General features: G+C 36.7%; 1 protein-coding gene across 3 annotated transcripts in view; it reads left to right on the top strand.

The window, feature by feature from the left end:
- MAPK8 (mitogen-activated protein kinase 8) overlaps positions 1-19,800 on the top strand; it is a 112,972-nt gene that overhangs the window by 81,660 nt on the left and 11,512 nt on the right. For all 3 annotated transcript variants that reach the window (XM_028098950.2, XM_028098951.2, XM_028098952.1), the window contains exons 4-6: positions 4,539-4,597; positions 4,687-4,825; positions 17,126-17,291. In XM_028098950.2, coding sequence (XP_027954751.1) covers positions 4,539-4,597; positions 4,687-4,825; positions 17,126-17,291 — 364 coding nt within the window. The remainder of the gene's footprint in view (positions 1-4,538; positions 4,598-4,686; positions 4,826-17,125; positions 17,292-19,800) is intronic.

Below are 19,800 nucleotides of genomic sequence, written 5' to 3'. Positions count from 1 at the left end.
TAAATTAGTCACTGAGGGGAAAAATTCATGTAAGTTAAGGATGAGGCTACTTATTTGGGGTAACGTATAGTGTTATTTTGAAGACAAATACATAGTGAACTATCAAATATGATATAAAGCAGTGGAAGTTTGATTGTCAAATTGTGGTAGATGGAAAATAAGTGTTGAGCTTTCAGGAGAGAAGATTGTGTGAGCTTTCATGAAATGGGAAAGCTTTGGGGAAAGGTGGCCCTAGACTAATTCTTAAAAATGGGGTAAAAATTGGATTGTTGAAGGAGAAGGGCCTCCCAGAAAGAACAGCATATAAAAAGAGGTATAGATTAAAGTCAGGACAGGGAACAAGTTTTGTCAGCCATTCTTGTTCTAGATGGGAGCCAGCCATGTTGCTTGTCAGGGTTTTGTTGGTAGCCTCCTACCCTCAGATTTAGCTGCTCATGCCCCCTTGTAGTCTGTTTCATGGCGATGATGGTGGTGATACTGCCTTTGTTTTGCATTGGAGACATGGCCAATGACTCCTACTTCCTGTGCCTGGGTGACTGCAAAAAACGATGGTTCCGTTGACTAGATGGAGGGCATGGAAAGCCTGTTTCACATAGCTAACCCTCTGATGGGGATGGCAAGGTCTATGCAGGCAGTACCCTTGGCACAAGAGTGCTGACATAGAGTAGATGCTCAAAACATATTTGTTCAGAGACTGAATGTAAAACTCAATACAGTTGACCCTTGAATAATGTGGGGGGGATATCAACCCCCTGTGCAGTTGAAATCTGCATATAACTTTGACAACCCCAAACTTAACAACTGATAGCCTACAGTTGACTGGAAGCCTTACTGATAACATAAATAGTTGATTAAGACATATTTTGTATACTATATGTGTTGTATTCTTAAAGTAAGCTAGAGAAAAAATGTTACTAAAATCATAAGGAAAATTCTTACACAGTACTGTACTGTATCAAAAAAAGTCCATGTATACGTGAACCCACACAGTTTGAACCCATGTTGTTCAAAGGGTCAACTGTAGAGGGAAACCAGGAATGATAATGGAATTTTTATACTCCTAATGGATGGATGTTTTTGTAATGTCTTGCCTTTTCAGCAGTTTCATGTTCCACACAGATCATCTCTTCATTGGTCTAAAAATCTCTATATTTTCTCACCTCTTTTTTTGTGTGTGTGTGTGGTAAAATACACATAACATAAAACTCACTGTGTTAGCCATTTTAAGCATACACTTCAGTGGTACTGGGTACATTCATATTGTTTTGCATTTCCGACTGTTTTCATAGATGCTTTTGAATTTGTTTTTCAACTTGGTCACTTATCTCTGAACATACTTTGGTATGTCACCTAGCACACAGTACTTCATGTCTGACTGAATTCTCCAAGAGAATTGATGAGTCATGTCATCTCCTCTTAACCATGGACATTATAATCCTGTTTAGAAATCAGGTCACCATTTGATTCACATTGTCTTAGCAAGTTATTCTTTGTCACAGGCCTGCTAGTAGATCACATCTTTCCCATCTTTTACTTTCTTTTTTTGTTTGTTTTTTAAAGATTTTATTTATAACCCCAAAATCAAGAGTCACATGCTGTACAGACTGAGCGAGCCAGGTGCCCCCCCATCTTTTACTTATTATCTTTTGGTTTTGGAGGTTAAGTATAGTACTTCCTATTTCTCCCTAGAATTTCACATATGAAATCTGGTTCCTCTTCCCAGACTCTTGGGGATTGCTTTTTCTTTGTTCTGACTTTTCACATGCTAGTTTCGTATTCCAGTATTGCTCAGGATGCCTTCATAATAACTGGATTAGTTCATTAGTGACCCTTGGGCATACCACAAAATGACATGTGTAACTATAAAAATTACCCATCTTCCCTGAATTCTTCATCTTATTCGCATGGATATTATGACTGGAGACATTTTCAAAAATGCCTTTTTGAAATCTTCATATACTTATCTGGTCACGTTTCTGATTTACTGCTGCTATTCTTTGTTGTCGTTGTTTTATTCACAGAAGGAAGTACAGTTTCTCAGTGAATTTTTACCTGCTCCTAGTAAGTGTTAATTCTTTCAAAGTAGTTATATATCACCCACATAATCAGTTCTTGACTTTTGTTTGACCGTCCAATCTATGATTAGTATAATTTCCTTTATTTTCCTTTTTGAAAAGTAAGACAGCTGTCTTAATTTTTTATTTTATAACTGCTTTATTGAGATACAGTTCACATACCATACAGTTTATTCATTTAATGTGTGTAATTCAGTGGTTTTTAGTATATTCACAGATGTATTTGACTTTCCATAGTTCTAGAACATTTTCGTCACTTCAGAAAGAATCTCCGTATTATTTAGCTCTCATTTTCCTATCTCCCACAACCCTTGGCTCTAAGCAACCACTAATCTTTTGTCTTTATATGCTTTTCATCTTTAACACTTTTCTTCTACTCTAGGATTTCTCAGATATGAACAGTTTTACTATTTCTCCGAGTCTCTAGATGTGCAGTTCATCTGTTTAGAAGTCAGGAATTAATTCATTTAGAGTAGCTAGATGCATTCTTATTATCACCTTCCCTATCTTAAACAAATTTGTTTGACCTTTTCTGATCTGGAAATTATTTTTCTGAGTTTATTCACTGAACAAATATTTTGATGCCTTCCATAAGCAAAACTTTATGCTTAGATGAATGACATAGATTCTGCCCTCATGAAGTTGGTCTAGACAAACTTTCCCATCCCTAATTGTCAACAAACGTTTTAAAAATGTGTGTCATGTATCTCCCTATGGTACAGGGCTGAAAAAGTGAATAATTCTTTCTTACAAGGATTCTGGTGTGATTGGGATGAGGCTGTTGTGAAAATGAAACTATACGACACTGTGTTAAGTGCCATAATAACATGTAAGATATTGTGGGGACTAAGTAAAGAAAATATTCAGCAACCTGTCAAGGACTAGAGGTTGTCAGACTCTACAAAAGACATCAGTTTTGAAGGTAACTGAATTCAGTAGGTAAATATGACAAGTACAGGGAAGAGTATGTTTAAAGGCATTGAAATTTTTTTAAAGATAACATTGTTTAAACTTATTTAAGATGGCTAAAGTATCAAGTTTAATAGAGAGCTTAGCAGGTGATGAACTGGGTTGATGATGTTCTGTCATGGAAGGAAGGCTTTGAATGTATTACAAGGGAGTTTTAGAATTTTTTTTTCTGGCATTAAGTTTTTGAAGAGGTCAGTAATATGATCAGGTCTTTCTTTTACCATATTATAGGCAATAAAATGGAAATCATTGTTTAGGGAACCTTAATGTTGGAAGTAATTATAGCATCAACAGTCTAGATGAGATGTTAGAATCCTCTATCTATATAGTAGCACAGGGAATGGGAAGAAGAGGTTGAAGGTCAGCTGACAGTAGAATGGGATAGTATTTTTTATTTTTTATGGTGCAAATATTTGCAGTATTTATTTTGGTGCAAATACTGAAAAAGTAAAAAATCACTCTTGTAAAAGAGAAGGCACTCTGGGAAAGTAAAGAGTTTGGGTAGGAATGATAATGAGTTCAATTTTATATTTGTGAGATTTTCATTTGAAGTGGCAGTATATAGGCAATATATATTTGAGACTTACAAACTAAGTAAGGACTTTTAATGTATATTTGGAAATTATCCACATAGAAATGTTTAGACAAAAAAACAAAAACCAAAAAACCATATGTTGCCCAGGGAAAGGGTACAGGTAGAGAAAAGGATTAAAGACAGAATGGTGGGAAAGAGGGCATGCCTGTGGATGAACCAGTGAATAGACTGGGAATGCAGAAAACGGGGCAAGTTCATTATTATGAAAAACTGAGGGCGTTGCAGGGAGGGCTGAGATTATATACAGATATTAAGTTAGGTAAGAGCTAGTAGAAGGTATTTAAAATTTGCCTACAAAGTACATAGAGGATTATAATATAGGTCCTTGATTATTGAGTATTCATAAATGGAATGGATATGTGGAGCTCTTCTGTTGATAACGGTTTTTTTTTAAGGCTTTTTTTTTTTTAAGAGCATTTTTAGGTTCACAGCAAAAATGAGAGGAAGGTACAGAGATCTCTCATATACCCCTGCCGCCACACATGCATAGCCTCCCTCATTATCTGTATTCCCCACCAGACTGGTACATTCATTATAATCACTTGATGCATCCTTTTTACTCAAAGTCCATAGTTTACATTAGGGTTCACTCTTGGTGTTGTACATTCTTTGGGTTTGGACAAATGTGTAATGACATAATATCTACTATTATAGTATCATACAGAGTATTTTCACCTCCCTAAAGATCCTGCGTGCTTTGGTTCCCTCCCTACCCCCAGTCCCTGGCCATAAAGTTTTAATATGTAAAGTAAGAGATTACTTGGGCTTAGAACATAAGATTTTAAAATTCTTATACTGATAGTGGATTTTTTTTTAACTCATGTATTTGCAGTTCCTAAATGAAAGTATTATTAGTAGCAGTGGTGTCTAATTTTTCTGTCTTTTTGCTTTTGCCACAGATAATTGGCCTTTTGAATGTTTTCACACCACAGAAATCCCTAGAAGAATTTCAAGATGTGTAAGTTTGACAATTAAAACTTTATGTTCATACATTATTCTCAGACTGTTGCTGTACACTATAGCTTTCATCTTTTTTCACCCATGAAGTTACATAGTCATGGAGCTCATGGATGCGAATCTTTGCCAAGTGATTCAGATGGAACTAGATCATGAAAGAATGTCCTACCTTCTCTATCAGATGCTGTGTGGAATCAAGCACCTTCACTCTGCTGGAATTATTCATCGGGTTAGTAGAAAAAACTATCATCATAATCCTTTTTTTAATTACTGAGGTGAAATTCAACTAACATAAAATTAACCATCTTTTAAAGGGTTCAATTCATTGACATTTAGTCCATTCACAACATTGTTCATCCACCACCAATAGAAAATTTTGAAGTATTTTCATTGCCCCAAAAATCCTTATACCCATGAAGCAGTCAGTTCCCATCTCCCTCTCTCGCTAGCCCCTGGCCTCATACCAGTCTGCTTTCTGTGTCTATGGATTTTTCTCTTCTGGATATTTCATAGAAATGGAATCATATGTGACCTTTTGTGTTTAGTTTCTTTAACTTAGCATAATGTTGTCAGTCTCATTCATGTTGTAGCATGTACCAGTAGTTCATTCCTTTTTATGACTGAATAATACTATATGTATGTACCATGTTTTGTTTATCCATTCATCCACTGATAGACATTTGCATTATTTCTGCCTTTTAGCTTTTGCGAATAGTGCTGCTATGAACACTCATGTACAAGTATTTGTCTGAGTTCCTATTTTCAGTTCTTTTGGGTATCTTCCTAGGATTGGGTCCTATGGTAATTGTATATTTAACTTTTAGAACAACTACCAAACTGTTCTCAACAGTGGCTATACCATTTTACATTCCCTGTAGCAACGTGTGAAGGTTCTGATTTCTCCAAATCTTTGCTAGTACTTACTGACTTGTATTCTAACCATCCTAGTGAGTACAGAGTGGTATCTCCTTGTGATTTGCATTTCCCTAATAACTAAAGATGTTGAATGTTTTCATATGCTTGTTGGTCATTTGTATATGTTCTTGGGAGAAGTGTCTGTTCAAGCCCTTTGCCCATTTTTTAAAATTGGGTTGTTTGTCTTTTCATTGTTGATTTATGGAAATTCTTTCTATATTATATATATGTAAGTTCTTTATATATTACATATATATATAAGTTGAGTTATAGAAGTTCTTTATGTATTATATATAAATATATATAAAAGATACTAGACCCTTATCAGGTATGTGATTTGTAAATATTTTCTCTCATTTTGTATATTGTCTTTTCACTTTCTTGATACCCTTTGATGCACAAAAGTTTTAATTTTCATGAAATTCAAGTATCAGAATTATGTGGAACTGCTGTAAGGTCAAAGACATAGACCAATGGAATAGAACTAAGTGCAGAAATAAAATCACATATCTATAACTAACTGATTTTCAACAAGGGTGTCAGAGACCATTCAACTGGGAAAAAATAAGTCTCTTTAAGAAGTGGGGCTGGGACAACTGGATTTCCACAAGCAAAAGAATGAATTTGGATCCTTACCTCACATTGTACACAAAAGTTAACTCAAAATGGGTCAGTGACCTAAACATAAGAGCTAAAGCTATAAAACTCTTGAAAGAAAACGTAAGGATAAACCTTAATGATTTGACAACGAATTCTGACAAATGGTACCAAAAAGTACAATCAACCAGAGGAAAAAAAAAGATAAATTGATACTGTAGTCTTCTAGTAAGTTTTGGGAAAATGGGAAAGTGTGAGCCCTCCCAACTTTATTCTTTTTAAATATTGTTTTGACTGTTCAAGGCCCCTTGTGACTCCATGTGGATTTGAATATCAGCTTTTCCATTTCTGCAGAAAGGCCATTGGAATTTTAATAAAGATTTCATTTATTGACTGTAGATTGCTTGGGTTGTTTTACCTTCTCAACTATACTTAGTATTCCAGTTCACAGACACCCGACAAATGTCTTTCTGTTTACTTACGTTGCATTAGTCTGCTTGGGCTGCCATAACAAAATAACATAGACTCAGCAGCTTAAACACAGCTATGAAATTGCCCTCTGAGCTTGCTTTTTCTGTATTCCCTAAATTTTTGTGTGTTGTATATTCATTTTCATTCATCTCAAAGTATTTTCTCATTTTCCTTGTGAATTGTTCTTTGCCCCATTGGTTGTTTAAGAGTATGCTGTTTAATTTCCACAAATTTGTGAATTTTCCAGTTTTCCTTTTTTCTTGATTTCTAGCTTCATTCCACTGTGGTCAGAGAAGATACATTGTATGATTTCTTTTAAAATTTATTGAGACTTACCCAACATGTGGTCTGTTCTGAAGAATATTCATTGTGTACTTAGAAAAATATGTATTCTCCTGTTTTTGGAGGGAGTATTTCTTAAAGGTTACCATTAGGATTGCAGTTAATGTCTTCAACTTACAACAGAATTTATTTTGAATTATTAACCACCTTACCTTCACAAAAACTCTACTCCTATATAGAGACTGTTCTTCCCCCATTATGTTGTAGTTGTCAAATATTACGTATTTATACACTGTGTGCTCAGTAAGATAGAAACGCAATTATTGTTTAATGCATTTGTCTTTTAAATCATATTGGAAAAAAAAGAGAAGTTAGAAACCCAAAACACAGTAATACTGACCTTTGTATTTACCTATGTAATTACCTTTACCACTATTCTTTTATTTCTTCTTACAGCTTCAAGTTACTGTTTAATGTCCTTTTATTTCTACCTGAGGGACTACTGTAGCCTTCTTTATAGGGCAGGTGTAACTAGCAACAAATTCCCATAGCTTTTATTTATCTCAAAGTATCTTACTTAATCTCCTTCGCTTTTGAAGGATAGTTTGTTAGATACAGAATTTTTGTTTGGAATTTTTTTTTCTTTTAGCAGTTTATTTATTTATTTATTTAAAGATTTCATTTATTTTTTAGAGAGAGAGAGAATGAGAGATAGCACGAGAGGGAAGAGGGTCAGAGGGAGAAGCAGACTCCCTGCTGAGCAGGAAGCCCGATGTGGGACTCCATCCTGGAACTCCAGGATCATGACCTGAGCCGAAGGCAGTCGCTTAACCAACTGAGCCACCCAGACGCCCCTCTTTTAGCAGTTTAAATGTGTCTTTTCACTGCCTTTTGGCCTGTATGGTTTCTTTTGAGAAAATCAGTTGTTAATATCATTGAGGATCTCTTCTAAATGACAAGTTGCTTCTCTTGATTCTTAAGATTCTCTCTTTGTCTTTGGTTTTCAGCAGTTTGATTATAATATGTCTCGGTGTAGATCTCTTTGCTTTTATCCTTGGAGTTCACTGAACAACTTGGGTGTATAGATTTAGTCTTTCGCTAAATTTGGAATTTTTCAGTCATTATTTTTTCAAATATTTTTTCTGCTCCTTTTCCTTTTTCCTCTTATTTGGGACTTCCATTATGCATATGTTGTACACTTGATGGTATGTCATGTCTTGTTTTCTTCAACTTTAATGTTTTGTCACAGGCAGAATGGGTTATTCATTTGCCTTACAGTGTTTTTGAGAAATGCCCCCTATCTAGCCCAAGACCAGAGTCCCACAGTGAGAAGGCAGGCTGCTTTCTTCAAGACCCTCCCACCCAGCCAGGAAGATGGGTGGGACAAGGGCTCGTAAAAACACCATACATCTTTGCTATTGTTTTTAAGTTGCCTTTTTCTTGATTCTGTGTTTACTTGGTTGTTGTGAACATTTGACTGTTTTCCAGATTTCTGAAAAAGGTTATTCTGATCCATTTTGCTTTGCTTTTTAGTGTTTCTGTGGAGCAATCTACTCTTCCATTTTTGCTGACATCACTGCCTTTAATTGTATTTTGGGAAAGTTGAATTTCACTGATTTATATGGAGTAGTATAAGCTTAGTTTTGCTCTGAAACGAAGCGGTATATAAAATATCCTATCATTATCAATTATATAAAACTGAGTATTTATCGGAGTTGTTTCTCATATATTCAGAAATAGTTTATATTTTTGTAATCTGTTTTTTAACTGCTTTATTGACATGTAATTCACATACCATACAGTTTATAAAGTGTGTAATTATATTCAAAGGTTGTACAGCCATCAGCACAATATAATTTTAGAACGTTTTCACCACCCTTAAAGAAATCCTGTACTTATTAGCCTTCAAATCCTGTTAATACCCTCTTCCCTTCACCCCCAGCCCTACACAACTACTAACCTATTTTCTATCTCCATATAGTTGCCTATTCTGGATATTTCATATAAGTGGAATTATATATATAATGTGGTCTTTTATGTCTGGCTTCTTTTCCCTAGCATAGTGTTCTCAAGGTTCATCCTTCTATTTATCATGTTATCAGTACTTCGTTTCTTTTTATTGCCGAATAATAGTTCACTTTATGGATATATCCCACATTTTGTTTATCCATTCATCACTTGAGGGACATATGGGTTGTTAACCATTTTTTGGCTATCATGAGCAATGCTGACATGAACGTGTACAGGTGCAAGTTTTTGTGTGGACTTGTGTTTTTGTATTTTAGTTTTAATTCTAGCTTATTTGAAAAGAATAGCATCTAATTTGAGAGGAATATCTTGAAAAGTATTTAATTCAGTGGAATTATATCTCTGAGCTACCTTGTGTCAAATAACCTAACTCAAAATGAATACAGAGATTTGTGCTCAAGTTATCTATTTTAAGACAATTATGTATGTGAGTTATTTAGGCTTATTCTTAGTTATCATTCTAACTGAATTGCTTTGTATATTGCATATGTAACTGCTATCATGTTATGTCTAATGCCATCTTTAGTCAACATAAGAGAAATCTCTTCACATGGGAGAGTGTATTATCTTCCTCATCCCGTTATATATTGTGTGAGGCAAATGAGTTAAACTTCTGGGTTTTGTTTTTGTTTCTTTTGCCCTGTGAACCAGGACAGTAATCTGCCACCATGGAAGTTAATTTGATTTTAGTAAAGTAAAATTTTCCAAATAGAAAATTTTCAGATTAATGGAGCTAGCAGGTGGGTAAAACAAATCACAAGACTACATGATAGAAGAGGAAACAAACGAAATAGCAGGAAACATAAAAAGGAAACATTAAATTACAGAAGACCAATATATAAAATAATGGGTAAAGGGGATTAACCCCTTAATGAACAAAGTTCAAATTTTGACATACAAAACCACCACCACCAGCTATGTGTTTCTGTAATGCAAACAATTGTAGCTAGCTTCCAAAGGCTGAAAGCAAAGGTATTGGCAAAGATGTACTGGGAAAATAAAACATGAGAACAAGGATGACTGTATTTAATCAAATGCACTGAATATCGTGGGGCCAGGAACAAAGCATTTTTCAGTGACCTTGTGAGGAAAAAGCGTGTAATCCACCTATTTGGATAAGTAACTGTCAAGAACTTTATACATGCAGTGGAGTTGTAATACACAAAGCTTAAACTGTGGAAAATAGAAGAATTATCTGAACACGATAGTATTGGGATCTTTTAACATACTCCCTTAGTGTGGATGGATAAAGTGGTAAAAATACAGTATAACTATAGAAGACTTACACAATAAATTTGAGCTAAGAAGAGACATACTAGGATCTGTTACCTATGAAGAAGAATGTGCCTTTATTTTAGGTCAGGCTCTCTGGGAAACAGTCTCTAGGATGGAGATATACATGTAAGAAGTTTGTTTGGGAGTCCTCTCAGCATCAACATCTTTAAGGGAGTAAAGGAATACTGGACAGAGGGAAAAATTGAATTGGATGCAATCACTCCAGAGTCTTCAGCTGGTGACTCAGTTGGACTTTGAGGAGCAGCATGACCTTGGAAAAGTGGCTCTCTGTGGTTGAAGGCAATTCCAGGAGAGAGGTTTGCTGAAAACTCAGCAACCAATACTGCTAGCAGCTGGAAGAGATCCTGAACCAGGGATCAGAACAAGGCACCACAGGACTCACTATAGGACACCTCTGGTGCCACTTATTCCTATTTCCTTCATACAGTAAGTACTGGAAACTCTTCCTCCAGGATTTTATTTGATATTCCTTGAGTCACTTACAAGAAGTTTAATGGGATAAACTACAGCACCCACTCCTGAAACTGGTCTTGAGGCCACAACTGATACTCATCTCTCTGCTCTCCTACTAAGTCTAAATACCCTTCACCCCAGCCTAATACCTCTGCTGGTCTAAGATCATTTACTTGGTAAAATAACCTGAACTATCATCCCTTAGGGTTTTAGTACAAGTCAGGGCTGGGAATGGGGTTCCACATAGTCACTCAGAGACCCAAGCTGAATGAGGCTCCACCAGCTGCATAGTTCCTGGTCATTGTGTCAGGGGAAGAGAAAGCCAGGTGGTGTGTACTGTCTCTTCTATGCTTTGGCCTGGAAGTGACACACATCACTTCTGCTCTGAGCCCATTGGCAGACCATGAGGACCTGCCTAATTATAAGGGACAGGGAGATACGGAGAGGCAGACTTCAGCATGCGTGAGCATTAGTCTCTGTCACAGTCTACCCTTCTGGTCATCAAACATTTCTTTGCTCCCTTTATTCTACATGTAGTACACTCACCCCCTGCTTAGGGGAGATAACTCAAAGTCCTAGTCTGTCAAGGCATTTATTTCCAAGTGATACATGGTAATCCTTACTTCATATCCAGTAAACCGTCCCATTTGGGAAATTGAAAAGTTTAGTCATTGGTTATTTGTAATTTGTAATTTGAAATTCTGTTGGGCAGAGGTGCCTGGGTGGTACAGTCAGGTAAGCATCTGACTCTTGGTTTTGGGTCAGGTCATGATCTCAGCATCGTGGGATCAAGCCCTGTGTTGGGCTCCACACTCTGCTTAAGGCTCTCTTACTCTCTCTCAAATAAATAAATACATCTTTAAAATTATTTTAAAAAAGAAGGACATTCTGTTGGGCAGACATTGTCAGTGTCACTTCCCTTGGGGATGGGGGGGGCAGATACTCCTTGATTAGTCCCTGAATCTCATTTCTGCAAGGATTACTGTGTCCACTGTTCTCTGTGGCTCTGTTCTGTGAAGAGTCTTTTTTTTCTACTATCCTTTTGAATATATCTGAAGTGGTTATTGGAAAATGTGTTCTCCTTGGAGGCTGCTCAGCTTTCTTAGCTTACTGTCTGTAAAAGATTGGGGGCCTAAGTGTCATTTTAAGGCAGTCCTTCTCAATCTGGACACTGTTGATGTTTTAGATGAGGAATTCTTTCTTCTGAGGAGCTGTCCTGTGTATTGTAGAATGTTTAGCACATTCCTGGCCACCTACCCACTAGATGCCACCAATACTCCCCAATTGTGACAACCAAAAATGTCTCCAAACACTGCCAACTATCCTCTGAGGCCAGAATTGCCCTGAATTGAAAACTGTTGTTTTCAGGCTAGAAAAGTCACAGACTAATGGAGTTCTTTGACAGTACAGCTCTCAGAAACTTAGGAGGCTGCTGCTTTTTCATTACAGTTATTTTCAGAGCACATTTGTTAGTCACTGGCTCTATATTCTTCGACTTAATGTCTGCCTTTAAGCTTTCAGGCTTCTGTTGGCAAGCCTAAGGCATTTTCATCAACTGAAAGAATGTACAGCTCTTTTTCCCTCAGAGGTTTTCAGGATTATTAAGTGGAAGTGATGCACGGAAAACAAATCCAAGGTATCGGTGGCCTAACACAACGTTTATTGCTTGCTCAGGGGTCTGTAGGTTGGTTGTGTGGCACTGCTCCAGACCATGGGGTCAGATTCAGGATTTGCCCTTATTCAGGCCAAAGGAATGCCTCTCTGGGGCACATCGTTTTCTCATGGTGAAAGATACCAGAGCAAGAGCCAAGCTAAATCAAGCATATTGAAAACTTTTTCAGATTTGGTGAACATCATATTCCCTCACATTCCATTGCCTAAACAAGTTATCTGTCAAGGCTCGTTAATAAAATGGAGGAGTACAGATGGACCCCTACTTACGGTGGTTCAACCTAATTTTTTTACTTTACAGTGGTGTAAAAAGTGATACACATTTCACACTTTGAATTTTGACCTTTGCTGGGGTTAGCAGTATGTAGGACACTACTGTCTTATGAGGCTGAGCAGCAGCAGTGAGCCGCAGCTCCTAGCCAGCCAGGCAGTCACAGGGTGAAGAACCGCTACACTTACAAGTGTTCTGTGCCCAGTCATCCTGATTTTCACTTTCAGGACACTACTCAATAAATTATGTGAGATACTCCAACACTTTATTATAAAATAGGGTTTGCATCAGATGATTTTACCCAACCATAGTCTAAGGTAAGTGTTCTGAGCATGTTTAAGGTAGGCTAGCCTAAACTATCATGTTCGGTAGGTTAGGTGTATTAAATGCATTTTCAGCTTACGATGTTTTCAACTTATGAGGGTTTATTGGGACGTAACCCCATCATGAAGTCAAGGAACATCTATATCCTGGGTTGGGTGGGGGAGAGATTTACTGGACAATCTGCCAGTTTTTTTTAAGGGTTTAGTACCATTTAACTTTTCTAGAATGGCAAGGTCCTGCAATTCTAGATTCTGGTTCCCGTGCATTTCTGCTTTTAAAGTGGCCAGTTCTTTCAAATGCAGCTAGTAGCCACCAATACACTACTAAAGTTTTGCTTTCCAATCTCTTCTAGAGCAGGGGTCAGCTAACTTTTTCTATAAAGGCTTGATAGTAAATATTTTAGGCTTTGCAGATGACAGCGTCTCACAGCTATTCAGCTCTGCCATTGTAACACAGAAGCAGCTGTAGGTGATTAAATGGACAGTAGGTGATTAAATGGGCAGGACTGTGTTCTAATAAAACTTTCTTCACAAAAGCAGGCCTTAATTTGTCAACCCTTGTTCTAGAGTTTCAGGTTCATTATGCAAGTTGTGCTTTCCAAGTGATTGCAAGGGGTGATATCATGAAGTGTATTGCTATTATATAACCTGGATCACCTATCCAACCTCTGGTATTAGTTTCCCTGCTGCCTGCTGATCAAACTGCTAAGCTATGATCCTGTGTTTATAATAGTAATATCCCACTTCTGGCACTAAGTTCAATGTTAGAATAGACTGGTATAAAGGAAAAACATTTCTAGGTGTCTCCTTTACTCTTAAATTATTACTTCTAAAACTAAATGTGTGGTAGTTTTTCCCACACCAAACAAGTCTCAGGTTCTCTGCACACCAGCTGGGGATCTTGTATTTTAAATTAATCCTGATGTTACCTACCTGGATAGCATCACATCCAACAGGTTAAGGGATCAGTTCTACAAGTGCCTGCTGTTCAGATGCCATCTCAAACCCAGGTTGTTATCTGTGGTTCTGACCTACTGGTTGTAATTCAGAGGTTTACAAAACCTCCCTCCTCAGGCTCAATTAATTTGCTAGAGTGGCTCACAGAAATCAGGAGAACATTTTCCTTACTAGATTACCAGTTTATTACAAAGGACATAACCAGAAACAGCCAAATGGAGAGATGTATTGGGCAAGGTAAATGGGAAAGGGCCAGAGCTTCGGTGCCCTCTCTGGGTGCACCAGTCTCCCAGCACTTTTGTATGTTCACCAACCTGCAAGTTCTCCTTACCAGTCCTATTGGTTTTTTATGGAGACTTCACTATCTGGCATGATTGATTAAATCATTGGCCTTTTATGATGGAACTCAGTCTTTAGCCCTCCCCCCTCCCTGGAGGTTTGAGGTAGGAAATGCTGAAAAGTTCCAACCCTTTAATTACTTTGTTTCTCCTGGCAATCAACCCCCATCCTTTGGAACTTTCCAGAAGTCACCTCATTAACATAAACTCCAGCAGGAGCAGGAGTACAGGTGTGCGGGAGGAGGGTGGTACAGAGGTAGAGGGAGAAAGAGAGAGAGAATCTTCGGCAGGCTCCATGCCCAGCACGGAGCCAGACATATGGGGCTCAGTTTCACAACTCTGACACCTGAGCCAAAATCAAGAGGCCCATGCTCAACTGACTGAGCCACCCAGGTGCCCGGAAAGGGACTTCTTGTGAGTAACAAAAGGCACTCCTTTCACCTTTATGGCTCTTACCTTTTAGGTAATTCTAAGGGTTTTAGGAGCTGTGTGCCTGTAATTGGGACAAAGACCAAATATGTATTTCTTATTATAAATCACAGCGTTACCACTAGACTATGCCAAGGTAACAAATAAACCCTAAATTCGTAGTAGCTTAACACAACTAAGGTTTATTTTCCATACTACATGTCCAGGGTAGATCACGGTGGGGTAAGGATTCTGCCTTACTTAGGTGCTCAACAACCTGCGCTGACAGAAGATCCACTACCTGGAATGGTACTAATCAACAAAGCAGAGGAAGAGAAGACAGGATGTTGTGCATGGTGCTTCTATTCTTTGCTCCCGCTCCCGTCCTATTGACTAGAACTAATCACAGTTAGTCCTTGCATGTAAGGAAGCTGAAAAATTTGGGGGGAGAAGTCAGAATATTCGGTTAGTTCTACTTCCTCTGCCACAAATTTATACAAATTCACTTATTCTTCTCATATATAGTTAGCAATGTTACTAACATCTGTAGCAAGGTATAGATTGATATACAAAGATGAATTTCAGGTAATATTCTTTGAAGCATTTTTTGACTTTTCTTGATAAATACTTCTAAAAAAATTGTATTGTGCTCTTAATCTTTCCAAAATAAAGTGTTTAAGGTTGAAATCTTATCTCTAGGCTAGAATGCAGTAGTATAAAGAGCCATTAATCTTTACCCATCACAGTAGATACTGAAGTAGTATCAAAGCTTGCAATATGTAGTTCTTGAACAGGCTGTGTTACTTTGCTGAGATAATGTATTTTGTAAATAATGTTCAGTTTATATTTACAGAATAGCAATAATGAAAATTTTCACCTTCTGTTTCACTAAGCCTGTTGATATCTATTTTTAATTTGAAAAATCCCTTAGATTACATATCTTCTAAACCCATTCATGATCTCCTGTCAAAATATGCTAAAGACAACATATGTGATTTTCTGGATGTAAACGTTACAAAAGTGTAAACTGTCTTTCCAGCTTTTTTTCTTTTGTATTAATTACTGGCATTGAATGTTATATACTACTTGTCAGTACCAGTAATGGAATGGTTTTGTGGTGTGGATATACTGTGCTTGCTTTCTTTGGTTTCTTGGTTCATAATAAGATTCATCGGAGCTAACAGGCAGTGTGTTGGACTTGAAGTAATGAATGCCTTTTAATGATCATAGCACAGAATTCCTTAAGGTTGGGTTAAGTGGAAAATTCTTCACAAGGACATTATTTAGCAGCATCAACAGCAAGTAATTTTATGGATTAGTGGCACCAAGACAGTGATGTCCGACTTCCATGGGCAGATGACAATTTTATGAACAAATTTGTGTAATTTCAAGTAGGAATCCAGTGATGGAAAGACTGATAATGGCCATTTCAGTCCTTTAGAATTGAAAGTCTACCAGTTTGAAAGGTCAAATGACATTTGCTTGGATTGACATGGAGTGACCCATTGTTGACTTGTAATATCTATATAAAGCTTACTGTGACTTTAAAATGAGATTTTTGGGGGCACCTGGATGGCTCAGTCGGTTAAGCATCTGCCTTCAGCTCAGGTCGTGATCTCAGGGTCCTAGAATCAAGCCCTGCACCAGGTTCCCTGCTCAGCAGGGAGTCTGCTTATCCCTCTCCCTCTGCCCCTCCCTCTGCTAGCGTGTTCTCTCCCTCTTTGAGAGAGAGAACGAGTGGGGAGGGGAGGAGCAGAGGGAGAGGGGGAATCTCAAGCAGACTCCCCGCTGAGTGTGGAACCCAGTGCAGGGCTCGAACCCATGACTCTGAGATCACGACCTGAGCCAAAATCAAGAGTTGGACACTCAACCAGCTGAGCCACCTGGGCAGCCCTAAAATGAGATTTTAAAAAAATCTGCTAATTCAGTATACAAGTGAGCATAAATGCTAACTTATGATTCTCTTTCTTTTACTATAAAAACTTTGAAATGCCTTACAAATTGCTTTTATTGCACTTGATTGAAAATTTCTAGCTAATCATAATTTCTAGAAAATAAAACATTACAAATTTCTCTAATATGTATGTAGGTATTCATAAGTGAAAAATGCCATTAAGCTAATTTCTCAACATTGCCTGTTACGTTGAATCTGAGCAGTGTGATGTTGATTATAATGAGAGAAACTACAACAGTTATCATGAATTGTTTTATAAGTGATCTAATAATGGCACACCTGGGTGGCTCAGTGGGTTAAGCATCCGACTTGATTTCAGCTCCGGTCATGATCTCAGGATCATGGGGTGGAGCCCCATTTCAGGCTCCCCGCTCAGCAGGGAGTCTGCTTGGGATTCTCTCTCTTCCTCTGACACACCCCCTGCTCAGTCACAAACTTCCTCTCTCTCTCTCTCTCTCAAATAAATAAATAAAATCTTTTTTTAAAAAAGTGATCTAATAACTTGTAAACTGTAAAATGTTTATGTATATCATAGCAGTCATTTTTTGTTTTTAATATTTTGAAGGACCTAAAGCCCAGTAATATAGTGGTAAAATCAGACTGCACTTTGAAGATTCTTGACTTTGGACTGGCCAGGACTGCAGGAACTAGTTTTATGATGACACCTTACGTAGTGACTCGCTACTACAGAGCACCTGAGGTCATCCTAGGGATGGGCTACAAAGAAAACGGTCAGCAAACACTATTTACTTGAAATACTGTTATTTGCTTTTGTTTATCCGATTTCTTATGTAAATATTTAAGCTGAAGTGCATAGAAGTTAAATGTATCACTGAAATGTTTATCACAAGTTTGAAAGTAACTATAAATTTTGTCATAAATGTTTGGAAAAACTTGGGGCCCCTGTTTATTTAAATATAAGTACATAACTATCAACACTACAGCTGGATAAAGGATTTGTTGCAATGGCTCCTAAAACAGAACATATGCCATTTGCTTGCCTATAACTTGAAAAATGAGTATTTCTAACGGGATCAAGGAAGTATATGGTGGACTGACAGTTTATCTTTAGTAATAATCCTACTTTGCATTAGTGATATTTGAACCTATTTCTAAACTTATGAAACTAAAGTTATAGCACTTAATGTAAACTTTAAGAGCTACAGTGAGGCCATTCTGCAAAGCTGATGGATAATTAAGGTGATCTTTTGGAAGAAACAGTGTTTCATCAAAGCCTTGTGTCCCACCTTAAAGAAATGGCATTATTATATGTGGGTATATTCAGTTAAATACTTCAGCATTAGAATCAAGGTTGAAGAAAGTGATCAGGCATGTAGTTCACGTATTTTTTAAAATGTTATATATATATGTACATACATGTAATTTAAGAAGTTTTGTTGAATCTCTGATATTTAGGATATAAATAAATCTACACAGGATGATAATGGACTTAAACTGTTAACTTTTGAAATGTGGTCATTTCATCGAAAATACTCCCTAGAATAGGACCTAGATTTTTTTTTTTTTAGTAAGGAATCTGGAACAGTAGTTCACTTTGAATCAAGAAACTCTCTTACTTCAATCTTCAAGATTTGTTTTTATAAAAGACAACATTGAACTGAGGATTTTAGCTTAATTTCCTTTGCTTTTCTGAATTAAAAACAAGTATTTAAATATTTATGATTATTCTTTAACGTGCTGTTTTTTCTTACTCTCTAAAATTGTTTTATACCTTAGAATTCAGTGAGTTGGATTTAGTATTAGACTCTTGAGAAATGAGACTTTCAGTGACCATCATGAAGATTACTTTTGCATTTGCTATAAAGCTGTCAATTGTCACAGATACTGTGTCACTCAGTGTCCTATAAATGTGATCTTGGTGATAGCTTCCTACCAGAAATTAGCACCAAGAGAAACTATCATAAAGAATTGACATGCTTTCCTGTCTTAGATAGGAATTGTATAGATCACTTTATTGCCCATTTTTGCCTCAGGAAACAAAGTTAAATGTAATGCTTAATCATGATAACAATAAGGTTAAACATTAGAACTTCCTTCTTTCAGTAACATCCCACTCCCACTTGTTTTAACAACTTTGTTTTGTCTTTTATTGCAAGCTACCCTAAAGCTTTATTACAAACTGTAATATAATGGAATATATTTAAACTGCCTAATAGACTAAGCAGTGAGACCATTTAAAGCTAGTTTTGTGTTTGAATCAGGCACACCATATTTTGAGGAAGTCTTCACTAACCCAGGCAATATCTTCTCATGCTTGCAACTTTTGAAATTTGTTTAAAAATATGTTTTTCTTAAGGTCACCTACATAAATTACGTCCTGGATATTTAAAGTTTGCTGTTCTCTAAAATCTATAGGGAAATTTATTGTGGTAGATTTATTCCAAAAATGAAAACCCTGGAAAAAAATTGTTCTCTGAACTGGTTTACGAGTATTACCTTTTCCTCTAAAATTTTATTCTTGAAAGTTGAATCATACAGAGTCATATGAATTTTAATATGAAATATTAGAGAAACTTCAGTTCTACAGGATTTCCAAAATTTATTCCCACCTTTGTTACAAAGATTCTGTAATGAGCTGCAGTCTCTTTATGAGTATATTAAAAAGTACAGACTTCTAATTTCATAAGTCCACCAGCATGGGCACTTCTCCCTAACACTTAACTTCTTCCCCTTTCTTTTTTTGCTCTTAAAAAGGACCTTGAAACTTCAAAAGCAAATGCAAGTTTCTAAGGCTTTCTTTTTAAATTGCTTATTCTTCCCCTCTTCTATTAAACTGTAACCACCTACTCCCCTTTTTTTAAAATTGAAGTATATAGTAGGCATACAATATTATGTTAGTTTCAAGTGTACATCATAATGATTCAGTCTTTATATATACATTATGAAGTGATCACCACAATGGATCTAGCTACCTCCTCTCCTTTTTTTTTTTTTTTTTTAACCAAATTTTCAAACCAAAGATATAAAATGTCAGGGTATATTAGTGAACCAGGTGGAGATTTCCAAATTGCCATTTTCTTTGTCTAGCAGATTCTTTTCCAGCATTGAGAGCTCCCATTAAAAGTTGATGATCAATAAGTCAACAAGGAGACTCCATGTAGATAATAAATCTGTGGGAGCTTTCATATCATATCCAACTAAAACTAACTTCTTAAACCAAAGCAGTTTGGTTTTATGGGTTTAAAAAACCGTAGGTGGAAAACATATAAAATATACTTC

This window comes from Eumetopias jubatus, unplaced genomic scaffold (assembly GCF_037043125.1).
Source record: "Eumetopias jubatus isolate StellerSeaLion01/CBP00866 unplaced genomic scaffold, mEumJub1_p1.0 scaffold_17, whole genome shotgun sequence".
NCBI classification, from domain to species: domain Eukaryota; kingdom Metazoa; phylum Chordata; class Mammalia; order Carnivora; family Otariidae; genus Eumetopias; species Eumetopias jubatus.
This window is presented reverse-complemented; position numbering and strand designations above follow the sequence as displayed.